The sequence below is a fragment of the Oenanthe melanoleuca genome, chromosome 5 (genome assembly GCF_029582105.1).
Source record: "Oenanthe melanoleuca isolate GR-GAL-2019-014 chromosome 5, OMel1.0, whole genome shotgun sequence".
In the NCBI taxonomy this organism is placed as follows: Eukaryota; Metazoa; Chordata; class Aves; order Passeriformes; family Muscicapidae; genus Oenanthe; species Oenanthe melanoleuca.
Genome location: NC_079339.1, coordinates 4,172,431 through 4,195,469, shown reverse-complemented (window position 1 = coordinate 4,195,469; position 23,039 = coordinate 4,172,431). Strand labels below are relative to the sequence as shown.

The following is a 23,039-nucleotide window of genomic DNA, read 5'->3' as shown; positions in this document are numbered from 1 at the left end:
GCCGGGGAAATCCTGCTTTTCCAGTCCCGGAGAGCACGGGGAAATCCTGCTTTTCCAGTCCCAGAGAGCACGGGGAAATCCTGCTTTTCCAGTCCCGGAGAGCACGGGGAAATCCTGCTTCCCGTGCCTGGGAGCACGGGGAAATTCTGCATTCCAGTGCCAGAGAGCACTGGGAAATTCTGACAGAGCACTGCCAGGGAGCACTGGGAAATTCTGCTTTCCATGCCTGGGAGTACAGGAAAATTCTGATAGAGCACTGCCAGGGAGCACAGGGAAATTCTGCTTTCCATGCCTGGGAGTACAGGAAAATTCTGATAGAGCACTGCCAGGGAGCACAGGGAAATTCTGCTTTCCATGCCTGGGAGCACTGGGAAATTCTGCTTCCCATGCCGGGGAGCACTGGGAAATTCTGCTAGAGCACTCCCAGAGAGCACAGGGAAATTCTGCTTTCCATGCCAGGGAGCACTGGGAAATCCTGCTTCCCATGCCGGGGAGCACAGGGAAATTCTGCTTTCCCAATCCCAGGGAGCACAGGGAAATTCTGCTTTCCATGCCAGGGAGCACAAGGAAATTCTGCTTTCCCACTCCCAGGGAGCACAGGGAAATTCTGCATTCCAGTGCCAGGGAGCACAGGGAAATTCTGCTTCCCATGCCGGGGAGCACAGGGAAATTCTGCTTTCCATGCCGGGGAGCACTGGGAAATTCTGCTAGAGCACTCCCAGAGAGCACAGGGAAATTCTGCTTTCCATGCCAGGGAGCACTGGGAAATCCTGCTTCCCATGCCGGGGAGCACAGGGAAATTCTGAAAGAGCACTCCCAGGGAGCACAGGGAAATTCTGCTTTCCCAATCCCAGGGAGCACAGGGAAATTCTGCTTTCCATGCCAGGGAGCACAGGGAAATTCTGCTTTCCCACTCCCAGGGAGCACAGGGAAATTCTGCTTTCCATGCCAGAGAGCACTGGGAAATTCTGCTAGAGCACTGCCAGGGAGCACTGGGAAATTCTGCATTCCAGTGCCAGGGAGCACAGGGAAATTCTGCTTCCCATGCCGGGGAGCACAGGGAAATTCTGCTTTCCATGCCGGGGAGCACTGGGAAATTCTGCTAGAGCACTCCCAGAGAGCACAGGGAAATTCTGCTTTCCATGCCAGGGAGCACTGGGAAATCCTGCTTCCCATGCCGGGGAGCACAGGGAAATTCTGCTTTCCCAATCCCAGGGAGCACAGGGAAATTCTGCTTTCCATGCCAGGGAGCACAGGGAAATTCTGAAAGAGCACTCCCAGGGAGCACAGGGAAATTCTGCTTTCCCAATCCCAGGGAGCACAGGGAAATTCTGCTTTCCATGCCAGGGAGCACAGGGAAATTCTGCTTTCCACTCCCAGGGAGCACAGGGAAATTCTGCTTTCCATGCCAGGGAGCACAGGGAAATTCTGCTTTCCCACTCCTAAGCCAGTGCCACAGAGGCAGCTGCTGGCACATGGTGACTGGCAACACCAAGTTTCATATTTGATGTTTTTCTCTTAAAGTGGAATTCTCTTACTTGCTGTTTGATGGTCACTTAGTAACATAATCTGAAATTATCTGAAAAAATGAATGTTGCCATTTTAGTTTAGAAGGTTTTTTGGTTTTATTTCCCTTATATTAAAAAATGAAATATTTGCTCAAGTTTTCTGTGCTTATTACTTATTAGGCAAAACCTGATGCAGCTGTTGAAACTTGGAACACTGGAAGCAAGCTAAAACCAGTGATTTTTTTTTCTCTCTTATCAAATCTGCATTTAAAAGATCTTTTGGCTCTGAAAATACAAATATATACAATGAAACCATATGTATTCAAATCAGCAGGTTTTTTGATGATGCTATGAGTTAAATTGTGACATAATTTTTTTCAATACCCATAAAGTTAGATTTCAAAATTCTGTTTCTTAATTTTAGAGTTATTTTGTGGTAACTGTTTTAGGAGAGAAAATTTAGTTTAAACTAGAAATATGAATTAGGATAAACAGGATTTTTTCTGCTCAGTAAAGAAGCCAAATGGTAGTGAACTGACTTTACCCAGAAAAACAGAGCAATTGCATTATAGTCTCAATTATTTTCTTTTCCCAGTAGCTTACCATACTGCACTGGATCAATCCTGTTTTGGCTCTTGGTTTTCTTCTCAATCAGCTCAGCTGATGCAATTAATTGATTGTGATGGTGTCACTTTTGGCACAGTTGAGCAGGAAGGAGGTCAGATCAGATCAGATATCTGCTATCCAGGATGGAGCCATCTGGTCAAGGATGCTTCACTTGTCTCCATCCTGGGATCCTCTAAGAGAAAATGGCTGTGGAGCTGCTCCCCAAGTCTCCAGTGCAGGAATTTTGTTATTTTAAATAGTGGGTTTGGTGGTTCCACTACACAGACAACTGTCAACCCATAGGTAATTAGAATTTAAGGTCACCATTGCTACTAAAGATCTTTATTTAATTAATTATATCCAGGACAGAGATTAATAGATAGTAGGATATTTTTGGTTTTAGTTTTAGATTTGTTTTCCCAAAAATAATCTGTGATAGGGATAACTTTATTGGATCTGCTGTAAGGGTGTAAAATCTTACATCTAAGAACATAAAGATCCAATAAATCACTGTAAAAAGAAAACACTTGAACAGCTATGTTTCACCATTTGTGCATTGTTTTGAATATTAAGACATTCTTTATCTTAATAGTTTTACAATAAACAACAAAGACAGCTTCTTCAGCAATTCCACAAGAAGCAGAATTGTGCATCATGTGCTACAGAGAACTAAGTATGAAGATGGAAAATCCAAAATGGGTGAGAATGCTGTATTTTTTTACCTAACCCAAAGCAATAAAAGTTTTCCTCTTTAATTGCCTGAAAAATATAATTTGAATAAACTCAATTAATTTTTCCTGTTCTTGAAATCTTTTCATTCACACAGTAACAAAGTTGAAGCAATGTCCCCTCCTTTTCTACCTAAATATCTCAGTGAAAATTTGTAATATTTTTTCCTTGATTACTTCTTCATTAAAATAAAATGGAGAGTTTATCCTAACTTTACATTTTTGAGAGTCACAATAAGGTTATCTCAGAAAGCTGGAAGTGTTTTCAAGGGCTGATCCTCATATTTCATTTATTATCCATCAGTTTCAGCCCAGCAGAATCAATGTGTGCTACACTTGATTTATTTGAGGTCTCTGTCTGGCTCAGAGACAGGTGATCTGAAGACTAAATTCGGTTTTATCAACACTCATAATACAGTTTTTTAAGGTCTAACTACCCCTTTTCATTTTCAGTGACCAGGGGATGTATGCATGATATTCTGTTTTTTCTGCAGGAATTAAATTCATGCAGGTTAAATATGCAGAGGCTTGGATGATGCCAATTACAGAAAGTTGTTCCTTGAGTTTCTGAACAAAAGCAGTAGTTAGAAGAACAGGGAGAATAAGTATTCAGATCTAACACCGTTGCTGCTGATGATGGCAGATTTCATTGTGAGATTAGTTTAGTATAATTTATGTATTTGAAGAGACAAATCTGTATTCCACCATACATGCCTGTTTCTTGGGGAAACTTTTGGCTACAAATCTGCTCTGAAAGGCTATTGAATCTTTCTATTGTACCTAGCAATGTTTATTTATTTTTTCATTATTTATAATGTGCTGTGCTAGTACAACAAATCTGGTTTTAGGAAGACTCTAGGAGCTGATCCAAAATGCAGCAGTCAGTCTGGCACAGAGCACTGCTCTCATATGAAGTTGTCAGCTGATTTATATTTAAATATACTAGTTTAGCTTTTAAACCTGCAGGGGTCTCAGTGCCTCAAGGATTGTCTGTCCATGCCACTCTGCTATAATAGATCATCTGGTCACCCATAAAATCTGTATTTTATTCTCTGGGGAATACAATGTGAATGGAATTATCTTCTCTCACACTCAATTGGCACAAGCACTCAGCCCTTAGAGAAAGGTTCCAGACTTTGGTGCTTTGGCAAGCTGCTGTCTAGTTTGACAGAGCCAGGAATCCTGAAGGATCAGCAATACCTGCTGAAGTAGTTGTTTGGATTATTGATTGCCATCTTCAGCAGCATTCTTAGCATTTAACACTAAGTTACATTCTCCAAATGCAGCTTGAAAATTCACACTACTTGAAAAATGTGTATAAAATTGATATCAGAAATAATGCCTTTTTGGGTTTTTTTTTTAGGTATTAATAGGTTACTAAGTAATGGAACATATGAAGCAGCATTTCCACCACATGAGGTAACCTGGTTAATTTGGTTTTTAGTTTTGTGTTTAGATTAAAGCTTGCACTAGTGATTTGGGATATTACTTTAATTTTGTCATGCAAACTTTTAATTTCATATTGTAATTTGTTGGTGCTTCTTTTATTTATAGCCTTTACTTTAATACTGGCGTTTAAAATTTTCTGTATTTGGATAATTTGGATATTATAATAATTATATTATTATAATCCTGAACATTTTCTGGTTGGGCTAGGATGTTGTAATTCTTCTCTGATTTTTATGAACTGGACATTGCCTGTTGAGTTCTTTGGAGAGTATCAGTCGTTCCAAATTCTTCCAGTTAGTTGTATTAAATCATTTTTGCTTGCTGCCTACAAAAGGTTTTGTTTTTCTAATGGCCTGACCACTTGATCACAGTTAGGGACGACTTTTTTCCTGTTTAGTATTTTCAGAATAGTTCTGGATAATTTCTACTTGACAGTAGCTTAAAGTCTACTAAAGACTGTAAACCCACAAAATAAACTGAAAACCTGTGTATGAATTACTCAAGAGGGTTTTTAGAAAATCTGTTGATGTTAAAAAGAAGAAGCAAGCCACACATCTTTAGTCTTTGAGATGCTCTCAGGAACATGGTAGTTGCAGCTCTGAACTCTGGGTGTTTCAGCTGAATATTGTGACTTGGTTTTGTGTTTCAAAGGCTTTACTAATAGTTGAGAGTAATTTTTTAATGATGAAATACTTCAATGATAAGATACTAGGAATATAAAGAAGGAGTATTTTCAATAAATAATATAACATCATTGTTAATGCTTCAGCTGTGCATTACTGACTTCAGGGAAAAGCTGGCTGTACTTCCAGAAGAGCCTATGGAGCTTTCTCTGGCATCAAAGCTATGCTGTCATTTCCATTTTCTATGTTCCTTTGTTATGGCATAAGCTACTGTTTCACATCTCAGTTAAAATTAGTGAAATTGTATTTTTAAGCCGCTCTTATTTTAATTGCTGCTTGACTCATGCTAAGGACTGGTGGTAGAGCACTCAGTTTATTTTTAAATAATTTTTTTTCTTTCACACATGAACAAGTAAGAGTGCAAATTCAAGCACTGAGGGAATGCTGAGACTTGAACTCTTTTATGGATGGCAGTGCAGAAAGAGGCAGGGAAAAAAATGAACATATGATGCTTTGCAGTCATTTATGCAGCCTGCTGTGAGAGTGAGTTGATGTTCTTTTCCTAGATGTTCCTAGATGCTGCAAAGGTCACTCTCAGTGTTGGTATCTTTGGTATGCTGCTTTGCTGGCTGTAAGGAGAAAGGAGCAGTCTTGGACTCTTTGCTATGTTTAGCTTTGATTTTTAATTCATTCTTAAGTCAGAGAATCAGCAGATTGCAACAAGTAAATGGTGTTCTTTGAATTTTGGGGTATGCTCAAGATTTCAAATACATTATAAAAATGTAGATGGCTCAGTTACCTAGAGATCTGCCAGGGTCAGAATCTGTGTGATCACTGACTGAAGTACAGAGCTGGAGAACTCTGCTCTCCTCACAGGAAATTACTTGGCTCACTTGTGGAATATTTTCTTTACCATAGCTGAGTGATGGAAGTTCTTTGGGAGAAAGTTCAGCTAAGGGATATCTCCTACTTCAGAACTGGAGCAAAATTACAAATGCAAGAGATTCTGCTCAAGATTGTTCTAGCAAATCTTTGTGTTACATTTTGACTGCTGAGCATGAGGCTCATTCTTTAGTCTGTTAGGTGGACCCTAAATGTCAGACAAGGCCAGGAAGGATTCCTTTTGGATTAGATGGACTCTGTTTTGCTTTTAATGCCCTGAGAGTCCTGTGTAGCTTTAAAGTAATGCCAATTCTGTTTCCTTCATCTTAGAAAGTGTATTCCACAGAAAGAATATATTTTTCTGTGCCTTCAGCAGTAGTGAAAGCACAAAGATAGAAGACAAAGGACTCTGCATGATTCAATGTGAATCAAGCAAAAGCCATTCATTGTGCTTCTAAACACTGTCTCTATTTACTCCTTCTCTTGGATTACAGTCACACATTATTCAGTTGGCAGCTCTGCTTTTGCACACTTCTCTTGATTGGTAGCTCTGTACTGTCCACAAGGCAAGCGCCTGCCTTTTTCTAAATCTAATTGGTTGATACTAAAAGTGTCATTTTACTTGGGCTGACACCCCTATTTATGTTTGTGAGCAACTTTCTGCTGCTTCTTTCTTCTTGCAACATCATCTTTTTTATCCACAGAGGTGACATTATTCAGAAGGTTAGGCTAGTTCATTTAGTAAATGTCCATTTTCCTGTAAATAAGATCCTACAAAAGGAAGTCATAGAAAGTGTCTAGGAGAAGAGAGCTGACATACTAGAAATTTCTAAAATTTTGTAGAAGAAATAAAAATACACCACAGGTATTTCTTGAAAAAATTAAATAGGCAAAAGCATACAAGTAGGCATCTATTAGTAAATGTTGAGGTCATGTAAAGAGTTAAGTACTTGTTTATAGTCTTGTATTAACATGTTTCAGTTATTAATTTTTTGAGAAACTGGCCATTGCAGAAGTGTATTTACCCCTGTCTCTTATGCCAGGCTTACATTAGCTCCTGATGACATGTTCCAGATGTGCTCAGAATAAGAGACCTTTTTATTGAATATAAAGAACATATCTGTCAAAAATTATAATCAGAAATATCTAAGAAACTTATACATTTTCCATAGTGCCTAGTAATGTGCTTACATTTCTTTGTGTTTTTTTTCAGGGGAGCCACAAAAGCAGACATCCCATCAAAACACATGGAGCACAGAACCACAGGCACCTGCTGTATGAGCGCTGGGCACGGTGGGGAATGTGGTACAAGTACCAGCCTCTGGACTTAATCAGGTATTAGTGCTTTGAAGATTTTCTCTGATACAAAAAGCCTGGTAACACTGTGCTAACTATATTCCTAAATTCCTTATGCTTTCCTGTAAGATTTAGCTATTCCCTATTGCTGGATGAGGCTGGAGTTTTCTAAGTTGCTTTTCTGGGTGGTCTTTTGTGGGTTAATTTCAAATGAGTCTGTGTAAAGTACATGAAGTTCCAACTGCTCAGAAGTTTGCAGTGTGAAACTTAAATACAAGCCCAGAATGTGGTGTGCTGGTGAGAGACACTTGCCCCTTGTCAGAGTACCTTTGAGAGCAGACTCTTATCCACATGGACAGTTACCAGATGCAGAGGACTTAAAACACAGCCCAGTTTTAAGCTTTCCATGTGGGTTTAAGTACACTCTTATTTATATGTCTTATATTTAGTGTTATAGGTTACCAAGTGTAAAATAGAGAAATGTATATAATTTAAGTTAAATAATGCTTATATTTGGGTTTCATAGTTTCCTTCTCTGTCATTGGATACCAACAATTCATTTTCCTTGTCTTAAGCTTTTATTCCTGATCTGAGTCATAACTGATTATTGGTGGAGCCAGGCATGTGCCATGGGAGAATTTTATGCTGCATCATCCTTGATTGACTTTCTGATCACTGCTGTTTCATCTGTTCCAGCAAACTGATACCCAAGTTTTGAAGTTCAGTCTTCAGCTTGTGTTTTCAGATAATTGTTTTCACTAAGAGGAGTTTGAAACATTTTATCTCTGTGTGATTATCTATCACATATTTTTTTTTAAATGGAATACTTAGGTCATACTAATTTACTTTATCTCTTTCCAGATTTCTTCTGTCTGTGTACATCTATCTATCCTACATTTAATAATGTTGCTATTAGTCCATATACTTAGTCATTGCAAGGGCAGGAAAATTACAGAGGAATTGTAGCTTGTTCTCATAAATCTGCAATTAGTGTCACTAAAATAATGTGCTAGCCTGAAAAAAGCCTGTTTGGTAAAGTGGCAATTTTGCCATAAACTTGTTGTGGTAATTCCTTGTTAGAATTATTTTACTGCTGTGACAGTAGAGATACATAAAGGTCACCATACAATTTAATTTTAAACAATTATATGTCTTTCCTTTTCATGTAGGCGTTACTTTGGTGAAAAAATTGGGCTGTATTTTGCCTGGCTGGGATGGTATACTGGAATGCTTATTCCTGCTGCTCTGGTTGGGCTCTTTGTTTTCCTCTATGGATTATTTACAATGGATTCCAGCCAAGTGAGGTAAAATTCTATGTAATAATATATAATAGCCTGTTGGAAATTAGGAACAGTCTGGCACAACTTAGGTTGCTCTACTTTTAAATGTTTTGCAGATATGTAATAATGTAAAAATAACCAAACTAGAATATTGAGTATTTGAGTCAAGTATTTACACTTTGTATATTTATTTTGCATCAAGCCAGATGTGCAGTGCTGGCAGTGGCCATTCTTATCATTGCATCTGCAGTGATTTCCATTCAGGAAAAACAGACCAGTCTGTAAGGACCAATTCTCATGTTGCAGATGCTTTAATAATTGTCGATCTAATTAAGGCTAATGAGTGAAAAAACAGACATATTCCCTCATTACCTCCATCTTCCAATAACTTCCAGAGTGTAGTTCAGTTAATAAACTTCAACTTCTGCCTATGTCTTTTTTTTCCTGGAGTCTAATAAAATTCTTATCTATGTCAGTGTAACTTGAAATGAAGTTTCAAGTTTCCCACTTTGGTGATTTTGCTCTTAGAAGGGTCTTTGTCAATTTAGGATGATGAGGGTGCTCAAGTGCTGAGTGTACCTCTAGGAACTCTCTAAGGATCCCCCATATTGCAAAGTATTCCATCAGATGTTATCAGAAATTCAGTATCAGTGCTCTTACAATTGCAGCTGTTCCTTCAAGCAGTTTGGGTACTTAGGCTGGGTGCATACTTGGAGCCAGGTTTCATAGAAAATGTTTCTCTGGCTTTGAGCAAGACTATATTCAAGTTTTATCTAAGGAATTCTTTTTAACTGCTATTTCACAGTGAGTTATTATATTCTACAGTGTTATTCTACACTTTTTTCTAAGCTTGCTTTGTGCAGCAAACTCCTGAGAAACTACAAATTCAAACCTCATAAAATACAGTTAAATGCAATAAACTTAACAGCCAGGAAACAATGCTATCTTTAAGGTATTGTTCTCTATATTAGGGTTGTTTTTCACTGTAAATCTCTTCAAAATGCAAGGATCAGCCTGTTCTTAGAGCACAGGGACCACAGCTGTTGAACTGTCATTGTTGTATCTGCCACATGTACAATGGCACAATTCCAGCAAAGGGGAAGCAAGGGGCCATAATCTACTACTTTCAAGGTGTAGGTTAGTATTTCTTCCTTGTGGAAGAGAAAGCTGTGTCATTGGCAACTCCACGAGAGAAAGAACAAAATTTCTAATAATTTTATCCTTTCAAACTGTGAGCTATTATGTGCTTTGTGTCATAGAATATCCTGGGTTGGAAGGGATTCACAAGGATCATTGAAGTTCTGCATAGGACAGCCCCAAGAATCCCACCCTAAGCTTGAGATCACTGTCCAAATACTTTTTGAACTCTCTCAGTCGTGGTACTGTGGCCCCTTTACTTGGGAATGTGCTCCAGTTCCCAGCTGCCTTGTGACTGAAAAACCTTTTTCTATCATATAACCTAAACCTCCTGTGACACAGCTTCATACACTGCCTCTGGTCCTGTCACTGGTCACCAGAAGGAGGGGGAAGCTGTTAGATTGCTGTGAGATACCCTCTCAGTCTCCTATTCTCCAGGCTGAACAAACCCAGTGATTTCACCATCTTTGTGTCCCTCTTTTGGAGACTCCCTAAGAGCTTTATATCTTCCTTAAATTGTGGCTCCCAAAATTACATAGCATATTTGAGGTGAGGCTGCAGGACAATCACCTTCTGTGTCATATGCCTCTCCCAGGAGTCCTTGCAGATACAGCTCCTGTTTAACAGAAAATGCAGTGGTGTGGGTGTGTTAGTTCTGTGGAGAAGGTGCTGCCTGCCTCTGCTGGTGTGATCTGTGCAGTCCCCCTGGTTAGTCCTGGCAGAGGAGTCGTGTCAGGGCATTGCTGTGGCTGCTCAGTAAGAACAGCTGTGAAATGTTCAACTCAAGCTGATTGTGCCTGGCCTGATAAAATGTATGTAGGTGTGTTCTGTATCACCTTGTGTGCTTAGGCAGTTCTCAGGGCTGGTGAGAGATGCTACTCCTTGCTGTATTTTTTTGCTTAGCCTGGAAGGTGTTAGCAAGGATTAGACAGAAACTTCTTGCCTAGAGCAGACAGGAGTCATCCATTAGCAGGTAGATGGACTGCACACCTATTCTTGCTGTAGTCTGGGACTGAGAGATTATTTATCTGGTGTTTCTGCATTCTTTTAAAGAAAATTCTAGATCAGCATCCCTAAAAGTTTTAAAATCTGTCATTTGATTTTAATCACTGCAGCTGCCATCATACACAAATGCAGTGTTCAGCAGCAATCTGGAAGAAACAGAACTGGATATGTTGCTTTTTAAATATCTAGAAACAGGAAATCCAGTGGAAATTAGAAATTTAAACACTGTGTCGGGGAATTATGACAATCAGAACTGGCATGTTGCCCCAGATTTAGTATTATTCAGTGAATACTGTTTCATGTGAAACAGGTTTATTACACCTGTTATAAGGAATCCATGGCTGTTAGGAAGTGTTGATTTAAGTATGATAAATTCCATCAAAAAGCCATATTTTTATCTGTCTGTGTACTACAGAATTTGGATGTAACAAATGATCAAATCAGTTTTGCAGAAGGATGCTTTGCTCAGTCATTAAAACTGGAGGAAATATGAATTTATAGTCAACCAGAAGGGCTGAAATAGTCCTTATAGCAATCCCTTCACTTGAGTTCTTTGAACAAATTAGTACAATATCTATTACCTGTCTTTATTCTCAAGTAAGTTGTCAAGTCAGTCTCTGTAAAAGTAAATCTGATGGTTTGAAAGAGTTTGGTTTTGAATGTATTTATACCATTAACTATCACTGTTGTAAGTTGTTCCTTTATTGTCAGTCAAACAGAAATGCCAAGTGTGAACACAGCATAGCCTGAGCTGTCCTTAGGCAGATTTCAGATATAAAGGTGAAAATGGTACAAAGCAGCTTATTTTGCTCTTCTGCTGCAGATTTGAGTTGCAGTAACAATTAACATAGCACCTGTCACAAACACTTGTGTAACAAATGTTACTCCTTTTGCAAAGGACAGAAAAGCATGTGGCCTATCACTGTCAGTATAATTTTGTGAAACTTCATGTGTTATTGAAAACAAAGCAGCACTTAACTCAGGATATGTAATAGAGAAAACATTTATCATCTTGAATTTAAATTCAAAGTACATTTTGGCCTTATAATTGATAGAAGTTTACATTATTGCCATGCCATTATAACATACAGTAAAAATGTGATTTTTTGCACTTAATAGTTTGAATGAAAATGCAAGCAAGTAAATTCTCTGGTGTGACACAAAAAATTTCTGTTACTCTGCAACTCTGAAATGACTGGGTGTGCTCATTCTGCCTTAACAGTTACTCAGGAAGATTTCTTTGTCAGGTTCACATTTAGTTTAGTTCAGTGAATTGGTGATTCTGGTGTTATGTGAAATGTCACCAATGATTAATACTTACATTTAATTCTTTTATTTATATTTATTGTTATGCCAGAAAGTATTTAATAGATGCACTCATTTGGAAATAAGCATGATCTTCCAAACACTATTATAAGTGTAAATACAGCTTTTGTAAGAAGGAGAGATGAAAGTACCACGTGTATTAAAACAAATTAGTTGGGATTTTCTGGCACTGTTTTATTCTGCTGCTTCCCTAGTGTGTCAGGATCATTTCAGGCATGTCATCATTGCTAAAGGATAGGGAAAGGCACTTGCTGAGGTTCTTCCAGAAGCTTACTCACTGCAATTACAGTTTGCTTTAAAATTCATTTTTGTGCTTCTGTTAGTTCTGTTTTGCCTTTGTTGAGACACTTAGCTATGTACTATGCTTTGAATATGAAGTGAAAACAATGATTTCATCTTCTTAAATCTTAGGATTCTTAAACACTAGAATGTGGCTTGATGATACTGACCCCCAAAATAGGATATTAAAGTGGAGTTTTTTATTAGTCCTATACAAAAGTTCTTCTGTAGAAAATAAAAATGCAAAGACTTGAAATATTGCTGCCAGAAATCCCTGTTAGTGGGTTTTACATGTGACAGATCTAAGTGTGTATACTACTTCCTTGTGGAACAAGCATCCAGCTGGTGTAAATGGTGTCACTTGATTGAAATGGATGTAGAGATACCAGTGTTTATCCTTTGAATGTTTGGTGTCTTCTACATAATTTGGAAAAATAGCTGTAAATGCATTTGAAGGCTAGTGAGGAGTTTTTTGTTTTCTTGTTTGTGGTACTTGTGAGAGAATTTGCTGGTGTGAGAAGTGTAACATGATGCCCAAAAATACTGTATACTACTCCATGGTCAATAGTGCTCAGGTTCCTCATTCGGGATTAGGCTTTCCAAACCAGATATTCACCTTTCATTTATTTGTCCAGTTTTGTGGTTAACAAACAGAGGACATGCTCAGAAAATCTTGGGGATGCTGGGAGTGTTTTTGTAGCCCTTGTTTTCCTGTCACACTGCAGCAGGGAGATCTGTGAGGCCAATGAGACCATCATGTGCCCCATGTGCGAGCGCAACTGCACGCTGCAGAAACTCAACGAGAGCTGCATCTATGCCAAGGTAATCCCTGTGCTGTGCTGATGTTACTGTAACTCTTGTCTTATTAATTGGTGTATTACTGCAAGGTAGTTTTCATTGTGTAGTGGCTGCCCTGGCTTCAACCAAGTTTCCTGAAAAGCAGCTCGTTTCTGTACAGATGCTGTTTTCAGCCTTTGTGAGTCATCTAAGAAGGGGATGCTCTGAAATGATTTGAGGTTTTTCTGGAATTGCTTTCTGTGAGCGTTTCCTTATTAATAAATTCCTATTATTTTCATTAACTTATTAAGTCTCCCCTGAGGCAATCATAATAAAACCTTTTGTAAGGTTGTTTTTTTTTTTCCTGCTTTCCTCTATAACTATCTTATTACTGTTTCCCTTGCTTACTTTGTATTTGAATTTTTACCCCTGCTTTGCTCTGTCAGACTAATGCAAAGATTTTATACAATTAAATATTTTAATAAAAGAAGATATTCTTAAATAATTTTAAATAATCACAAGGATCTCTGTGTACATGCAGTGTTTGCAAGTGAGCAGTATCTTGTGATGTGTGCTATGTTCATAATGCTGGAAAAGCAGTCCTGGCTTTTATCTTTGTATTCTTTATCCCACAGAATAAATCTTTCTCAGAAGCCTATAAACCATGTTATAAAACATGACTGTCTCCTTGCCATGGCATTACAACAAAACTGCAGCAGTATCAAAGAGAAAATAGATTTTGTATTAGATGTCAAAATTTCCTGTCAATATGACCAATGCTGAGTAAAACTCAACATTTCAGACCCGTGAAAATATTTTAAAAATTTATTTATGTTTACCATATACAAATGTGATTTTCTATTTTATAATGCAAAAGTTAAGAGGTTGTTTTGTAACAACAGCAATAAATACCATTAGAAATGCTGTATTTAAAGAAAAAGTGGTTTTTGTTTTTAAATACTGTATATAGTATATAACTATATATAGTGTATATATATATATATATATATATATATCAGAAAATAGCTCCATGGGGGGATTTCATACCTTTTTTTACTGATTTCTCTTTTAAAAAATGTGTATTAAGATAGAAACTTTCTTAATTGAAATAGCATTATGCATGCTTTATAACCCATCTCAGAAATGCCTCTTTTTAGAAGGTGGTAAATGTTTCTTCAGCAGTCTGCTGCAGTTTTAACAGGCTGTTAAGATATTTGAAATTGCAGTATTCCTTTTTATTGTAGATCCTGTTGTTTTAATATCCTCAGTTAATAAGAAGCAGGTTTTGTGTCTTATTTTTGTTTACACTGACATCCTGTGCTTAAATCATGCAAATTTCACATTTGGTGTCTCTCATGGTTTGACACTGGCTATAAATGCCAGATACCCATGAAAGTTTTTTGTTTACCCTCTCCTGCTACAGCTGGGCAGAGAGAAAAAAATTAACAAAGGGCTCATGAGTTAAGGAGTGGGAGAAAAACAAAATCAGTACAAATTTAATGGTATGAAGTAAATTTAGTATTAACAGAGCCAGAAGAAGATAATGAGGGAAAAACTGCCCCTGCACTGCTTGGATATTCTTAAATATGTCATCACAGAGGTGTTACCAACCCCTCTAATTGCACTGGCAGTGTGTCCATCTCCAGAGACTGGACATGGTGGAGCCTCCAGCAGCTCCTCACAGGAGCCCCCCTGTGCCCCCCTGCCCTGCTCCAGAAAACCAGGCTGGGCCAAATCAACAGAATGTCATATTGGGAATAATGCAGTGGGGAAAATGTGGCTGTCCATCCATGCTTCATTTGTTTTCAAATAAATCCTTTTGGAAAAAAATTGGGTGATGTCCAGAGAAGGCAACCACTGACATTCCATCATCTCAGGCACCCTTTGGTGGAAATTCATGGAAATTCATGTGTGCTCCCAGCTTTTCCTGCCAATGCTTGTGTTCTGAAAAACTCATCAACCTTGCCTTAAAAAACAAACAAGAATTGTCTCCTTTCAGGACTTGTCTGTTCTGGATCTCTCTCCACTGGAGGAGAGAGAGAACTCCCTTTGGGAAGGAATAGGGTTGCCATCTGGCCACTCACATGGCAAAGAAAAATAAAAAACAAATACAGCTTTATGAACCTTTCCTAAAGGTTATAATGTGATGCCTTCACTCACTGTAATGTCTCTAAAGAAAACTTGACAGCAGCTTCACTCATTACCTCTTGCTACAAACTGCCTGTTTTCTGGCAGTGCCAAATTGGGAGCCAAGTATTTATTTTCTACTCTTAGCAAGATTAATTTCACTGGATTAGGTTTGGCTCATTTTGTGTTTTCTTGGAAAGATGCACCTTTCCACTGCCATAAGGACAGGCTTATTTCCATGATAAAGCTTAGAAATTGGTTCTTAAGCCAGCAGGAGAGTCAGTATCAGTGGAAGGAAAGTCTTTTCAGTCATGTTCCACCTCAAGGCATTCTTTTCTTACTTCAGAGAGTGGGAAACCACCATGAATTTTCTCTGTGGTTTAGAACTATACATATCAGAGCCACTTTTTTATTCCATTTCTTTCTCTTCAGGTTGTCTTTTAACATATGCCTGTTGATGATAAGTTGATTTGCTCTAGTATTTTATAGGGATCTGTGCTTTTAAAATTTTTTAATAGGAATTTAAAGCCTCTGCACTGCTTAATAATTGCCAGCCACATCTTAAACCATCTCTTTTTTAGAAGAAATGTAGGCCCATTATCCCTGGATGAATTATATTGCTATAATAAGTTTGACAACCTTAAATCTACTGAAAGGACATTGATCTTACCAGCTTCCTAAATACTGTTTCATACTATGGGTAGAATATTAGAAATTTCAGATTTTCATAGTATAAATTGTGGTCTTTTCATAAGTGAGACCATAAATTCAGCCACTCAGATGTTTCAAAGGCATGCAAAACCTACTTTTCAATCAATACTTGTTTTCAGTAAGCATGAACAAATAAATAGAACTAAGTATAAATGAATAAGTACTTTCTATTTCAATATTTATTTGCAATCATTGAGCCTTAGACTGTGAAGCTGAATTGCTGTTCTGACCAAAAAAACCTTAGAGTAAGATAAGGGATAAATCTAGCTAAGAGAAAAACATTCATAGAAGAAATTACCTTCACAGTTTAGAATTATGGAGACTTCTGTGGAGTGATATTTAGACACAATTTAATGTTTGTTGGAGTTTGGGTGCACAAGCCTTTTAAGAAGGAGAAAATCAACAATTTGAGAGGCTGAGGTGTCTAGATAAAAAGGAATACATGCTATTTTTACCTGCAGAGAAATGCAAAGTACCTAGGGAAGAACAAAATGGAATCAAGAGACAGTAAGTATATAGAGGGAGAAAAGTGATGAGGTTTTTTAAGCTCATAAAACCCTTAAATAAAAATGGTTGAGATTAAGTTTGACCTACCATATGACAAGAATTGTGGATGAAATTTTAGCCTGTTTGGACATGGACAAAACAGCTCAGTGTCTGTGAAATAAATGGCTGGTGATGCATGAAGTGATAGCCTGGAGCAGCAAATTCCAAATTACACTGAAGTCAGAGTGTGGCATTGTGGAAACATCAGGTGGGGCTGCTTAGGAGAGTGCTTAGCTCTCATTTCTGCCACCTCTGTCTTCTCTGGGATTATTTCAGGCAAATATGAGGTGGCAGTATGATTTTTTCCTGATGTACTTATTTTTTTATTCAGGTTACACATTTGTTTGATAATGGAGGTACTGTCTTCTTTGCAATTTTCATGGCAATTTGGGGTAAGTGCATTTTTACTTGTTGGGGTGGGGGTTTTTTGGTGGGGTTGTTTTGTTTTGGTGGTTTTTTTGTTTGTTTTTTTGTGTTTTGTTTTGTAATGTTTTGTTTTTTTAGTTCACCTGACCCTTTTAGATGATTACTTGACAAAGGGAGATTATAGCTCTGGATAAAAGTTAAGGAAGGATTATTATGATTATGCCACACAATATAATTTTTTTTTCATTTTCATTAACTTAAATTTCTATGCCAGTAATTGGTAACACCTTTTGTAGATAATTACATTATTTTTTTTGTCTTTAAGCCTGAATTTTGTATTTTTCAGGCCAAAGTCCTTTTAGAGGAAAGCATATAGGTTAAGTTACTGGTCTTGAGCCAATATAAAAATTACATCTTGTAGAGGATTCTTGTAGAATAAGTGAGACTGGTTTTATGGGAGCTAATTAGAGGAAAGTGTAGGAAAGGTTTGATGTTATGTACTTACTGCAGTTAAGAAATTTAATGCAAATTCTTAGTCTGAATCTCTCATTGTGTTCACACTGACATTGCACACATCATGTTGTGGGCTCAAAGTCAAGCAGGGGCAGATCCACAGACCAGGAGATAACCAAGAGAAGTTTTGTCTCTTGCAGAAGGTCAGTGTGATAGTGCCATAAAAGACAGATTTAATGGTTCCAGCATGAAATTCTTGGTAGAATTAGCTTTCTCTGCAGGCAATAGGATTTTGCTGCTGGGAAATTGGGAAGAAGAATAGAACCAGAGGTAACTGATTCTTCCAATGCACATGTTTGTGTAAACACTGAGAAAATCACACAGTTCACATGCATAGAGCTGTCTGCATTCAAGCCAGAGTTTCACAATTTTGAATGAAATGGTACACAACACCTTTATTTATGTAATGTGTATGAATAAGTGTTAATGATTCCAACTAAAAGTGAAGTAAGAACAAATGTCACAAATTTTGGAGCTGGCATGGTAAAAGCAAGTAACAATATACAAACAAACAATATATATACAATATATACAAATAATATACAAACAGCAAAACATCAGATAGTTACATGGACAACAGAAGCACCTCCTCACACATGCAAAAATTATGAATGCATTGTTTAAAATTAACATGGTGTAACTAAAGGGCACACTTTGATTACTTGCCTCATTGATATTTCTTCATTTACTGCCACTCTTCCAATTATTAATTATCACTTTCAAAAATTCCTAACATTTGATTATGTAGTTATCAGTGCAGACAGCACAGGTAGCTTAGCATCTCTTCATCTCTGTCTTCAAGTTCTCCTCCAAGAGAGCTCTTTCCATTTTCATCTCAGGCCAGTATTCAAGAGTGAGGAGGAGTTTGTTTGTATGACACTGCTTTACCACAGGAAAAATGGCATTATATGAGCTAAGGAAGGTGAAATCTGAGCAATACATTTTTCTTCATTTCAAGCATCAGATACTAGTCTCATGAATATAGAATGAATCTGTCTCAGATTTTCAGTGTGATACCAAACATGCTGGATACAATGTTAGAAATCAGGTTCTGGTATTGATGGGACGTAGGCTCTTTTTATGACTGAACTTGAAAAGAATGGCAAAACTGCATATATGGGTTGAAATCTTTAATATTTTAAATCAATACCTGTTTTGCCCATGTTCAGTGTGACTGACATAATTTCTCCCTGGGGTGTATGTGCATGTAGTTTACTCACATATTGATAATTTACTCACATATTGAATAAAACCTCATTGCAACTTTCACAAACAGTTAGTGAGATAATTCCAATACATCAATTTGATCCACAGCCCCTATTCTAATTAAAGTGTTTAAGCAGAGCATAATAACAAGGACACATCCCACATGTGTAGCTTTCTCTGCACTTTGTTTTGTTTATTTTATGCCTTTACAATTGTTTCTTTTGCATATTCTTGCTTTCTATTTAGACATAATTGCAAGCAGATTAACTATGCAATTATTTGCATTATTCTGCCGTAATTTTACACTTTAGCTGGACAGAACTGGACCCTGCTTTTTAGGATACCTATATACATATCAGAGATAATTCCTTTTCTCTCATGTTAAGTATTTCTTGTATCTGATCTGTACTGACACATTTTAAATAATTTCTGCAGCCTGCAATTCAAACAACAGATCTGTTTGACAGAGGAATAGAAGCTTGTAATCTTTTTTCCCATTGATAATGTATTAACTCAGTGTCATCCAGTGAAAGGTTAGATTGTTTTACTCAGTAATTCCATTCTCCCCAGAAAACTTCAAGTAATCCAAATTAAATAATCCAAATAAACCTAATCAATCTTGTCATATTCACTGAAGAAGGTACAAGTGTACATTTGGGAAAATAATGACCTGAGTAGTTTATCAGATAGCAATTATATAGTTTCACTTCAAAGTAGTTAAGCTGAGGATTTGAGGGAGTAGTGGGGGCTTAGGAAAAATAAAAAGGCAGCTAAATGTGCTTTTAGTCAAATAGAAAGGTTTCAGATTTAATTATGGAATAAACCACTATTTTTAAATTAAATTAATAGGCAGTAGTCATTCTTTGATTATTCATAAGCATTTAAGCCAGCAGTTAAAATTGCAGCCTCTGAATTTCAATTTTTGTGTGTGCAAAGTTAAAAATCCAGTAATGCTTTTGCACCTGTTTGATTAGCAGAATAAACAGATTTCTTTTAAGATTTTCCCTCAGATTCATAAAACTTTTCTTCAAGGTATACAATTTTTCTTGGAACTGAACTTGCTTTCCAGCTCTCCTTCCTTTTCAGTCAATGTTATTTAAAATCAGGTACATTGTAATTATTAGCTATGCATTAACTATGATGGGGAACATGAAAGTCTGATCAGTTCTTAGTACAAAGTGTACTTTCAGTCCTGTGTTAAAAGCTTGAAAGCTAATTAATGCAAAAAATTACTGTGCCTTCTAATCTTTTCTTTTCTTGAAGACCTGATTCAGAGTAGCAGGATAGAAAAGTGCCATGACAGTTTTCCCATGCATACTTAACTTGGTAATTAAATGCAGGCCCTTTTCCCCCCTGTAATTAAAGCTGTTTTCCACAGCAACAGTCTTCCTGGAGTTTTGGAAGAGACGGAGAGCTGTCTTAACTTATGACTGGGACCTCATAGACTGGGAGGATGAAGAGGTAAGAAGAAACAGAAGTAAACATGTAAAGCCTTGCTGTCAGCATGGGTGAAGCCTCAAAATCAATCCATATTGTGTGTCAGTCATCTGAATTTGTCATTCAGATTATATTTGTATTGATAGTACTAGTTGCAGAATACAAAGGTATGCTTGAGATTGTGCAATGATACTTAGCCCTTTGCAACTAACATTATAATTCCAAATATAATTCTACATTTATTAAAAGTGTCATTGGAAAACCTGAGTGGAAATACTTCCTGTACAGAGGACAGGAGCTACTTCTGGTGTCAGCACAGATGCCTTTCAGTTCCATGGCTTCTTGATCTGGAAATTCCTGATCTGCATAAAAAAAGGACCAAGACACTAACAAGACAGAAACTAGATTTTATATTCTTCAGAGTGGCATAACTTATCCTTGAACATTCTGCTATTGGCATCAGCAATAATAAAAATCTGTTATTCCATAAATCACTAATAATAATTTACCTATATTGGTGATTTAATTGCAGTTTAAGTAAATTGACCTCACTTGTTTTACATCTTTCCATGGATGTGTAGATAGAAGCTGGCTTTTAATAAATGCTCTCATAACTCTAAAAGCACCATTTTAACTGGCCCTAATTTATTGGTTTTTATCACCTTTTGCAGTTTAGTGTCTAAGTCAGCAGTATGACCCATGATTCTTTTGTTACACCCTCACGTAGTGGAGAAGGCTCCTATGGTTTCTGTTCTTTGCTCGTATCTGCTTCCAGGGATTTTCAGAAGAGAAAATTATTTAGGTATTTGAGTTGAAGCATTATAAAAAGTCATTCATATCAGTATAATGTTCAGCTTTATAACACATGTATGTCTGATTCTTGAGAGAAATAATTAATACAATCAATGGAATCCACTTGTCATTCCAGGAGGAGCTGCGTCCCCAGTTTGAAGCTAAATATTCCCAAGTGGAAAGAGTAAATCCCATCACAGGAAAACCTGAACCTTTCCAGCCTTTCCCTGATAAGCTCAGTCGACTGATGGTGTCTGTCTCAGGAATATTCTTCATGGTGATGTTTAATATTATTAGAATTATTGTTTTGTAATGCATCTTACTCTGATGTAAATAGTAACTCAGCATGAGTGCATTCATTAAGATTAGTGGATTTACATAATATGGGCAAAACTGGTTGTCTGTCTTACTGCTTGCTCAGGGATATCTTTGTTTCACAAGATGGAATATAGTTATATTGTATAAGAACAGTAAAGAAATGTTTTGACTCTTCCAGTTTTTTTTTTTTTTTGTTCTCTCAAATTCTGCTCTCCAAAACAAGTATCAATCTTGAAAGCACTTGCTTTATTATTTCAGTGGCTGTTATTTCAGGTGTGATTTATTTTGCTCTAATAGCTCTGCTCATAAATACATTCCTGCAGATTTCACTGGTCCTCACTGCAGTGTTTGCAGTTGTGGTGTATCGACTGGTAGCCATGGAGCAGTTTGCTTCTTTCAAGTGGTATTTCATCAAGAAGTATTGGCAGTTTGCAACATCTGGCACTGGAGTCTGTATCAATTTTATGATCATCATGTCACTCAACGTTGTAAGTCTTCTGTTTTTTTAAAGGAGCAATTAATTTAAAAGAGTCATTTTAGGAGCTTATTGAATTAGCCATGTATTAGATGTGTGCCTGCTTGTTTATGCAGCAGTTTCTGAAGCTAGTATTGCAGTGGATTTTTCTCCTCTGATAAGTTTGTTAATGTTTTTCTCTAATTCCTCCTTAATTTCTGATTCCTCCACTACATCTTTGCTTATGTTACCAAGTTACAGGTGTACAGATTGCTGCTTTTTGCATTTGTATTTTTTTAATACTGTCTTTTGCAATAGATCTCTAATTGGAACCACATTGTTTTCTTGACTGAGAACTTGGTTTCTAGGTTGTTTTTGATTCATGACTTTGGATTCCTCCCTTTCTTACTAGAATGCAGCTGTGATATCAGTGTTGCACAGTCCTAGAATCTCTATGATAATTGATTTTGGTGTTTTTTCTGTCATGTAGTAGCACAGATTTAATCATTTGCTCTTACAGCATTACATGAACAGAAACTCTTTTCTTTCAGCTGAATTATTATTTATCATCTTTCTGTTCCCATGCAACCACAAACAGATAAAAAGGGATAATAACACAGCAAACATTGGCTTTTAATTCTCTTATGGAATTGCACTCACTGCAATAAGAAATAATTCTTCCAATCAGAGTCCTGTAGTTGTTTCTGTTATTATATATGATCACTCCACATCATAAAAGATATATTCAAGTGAACAAGCAAATCTATCAAAAATAACTTGCTATTTCTAGTATACTCAAGGAAATACATTTCAGAGTTGGCAACTGCCTGGGGCTGAGTGTCAGTGAAAATAAAGACTAGAGACAGTCAATATATAGAGAGATATAGAGAGAGATGCTTCAGAACAAGGCTGATATCCTCAACCAATATCCATATTCATGCAAAGGAAAACTGAACTGTGTCAAGGCTTTTTGCCTTCTTTTAGATTGCAGAAGTCTGTTCTTGAAATTAAAGGATGAACATCTAACTGTTGATTAAGGAAACTGTTGGTATCTGAATATTTCTCTTGATCTATATGTTGAGTTTTATCTTTATTGTGTATTTAATGTACATTTATACATGCTTATATACATTTGCATGGATAAAGAGAGTGGGACTGGAGGAGTTCAACAAAGCTATACACATTGCATAGTTTCAGCATTTCTCTCCTTTATCTGCCCAGATACCTTGGTGCTGTAGAGCAATAGAGTACCATGCTTTTGATGCTTTTTCATTCTGGATTTGTCACCACAACAGCCAGGGTGTCCTGTTCTTACACTGTTTCATTTCTGTTCTAGGTGTATGAAAAGGTTGCCTATCTCCTGACAGACTTAGGTATGTACTAATGGTATGGCTCTTATACCCTTCTAGTGTACTTCTTTATTTACCTTTAAAGGAGTGTCCTGAGAACTTCATCTATGAAGTACATTTATGGCATTTCCCTAAGCAAGTGAGAAATATCACAGAAAGAAAATAAATTTTTATTTCACTGAGAAAATAAAATAAAACTAAGAAATTTATTCTTACACTTCTACTTTTAATGTTTCATAGTATACATTGAAAAGCAGTAATCTTATTTTGAAGCAAAAGTCAAAACATATTCTTTCTTAGCACGCTAAAGGGTTTTTTCCATTT

General features: G+C 37.0%; 1 protein-coding gene across 2 annotated transcripts in view; it reads left to right on the top strand.

The window, feature by feature from the left end:
• ANO3 (anoctamin 3) overlaps positions 1-23,039 on the top strand; it is a 125,527-nt gene that overhangs the window by 89,667 nt on the left and 12,821 nt on the right. For both annotated transcript variants that reach the window (XM_056493625.1, XM_056493626.1), the window contains exons 9-18: positions 2,707-2,813; positions 4,206-4,261; positions 7,010-7,131; positions 8,262-8,396; positions 12,845-12,941; positions 16,612-16,672; positions 19,744-19,826; positions 20,731-20,871; positions 21,236-21,400; positions 22,703-22,739. In XM_056493625.1, the coding sequence (XP_056349600.1) occupies positions 2,707-2,813; positions 4,206-4,261; positions 7,010-7,131; positions 8,262-8,396; positions 12,845-12,941; positions 16,612-16,672; positions 19,744-19,826; positions 20,731-20,871; positions 21,236-21,400; positions 22,703-22,739 (1,004 nt within the window). The remainder of the gene's footprint in view (positions 1-2,706; positions 2,814-4,205; positions 4,262-7,009; positions 7,132-8,261; positions 8,397-12,844; positions 12,942-16,611; positions 16,673-19,743; positions 19,827-20,730; positions 20,872-21,235; positions 21,401-22,702; positions 22,740-23,039) is intronic.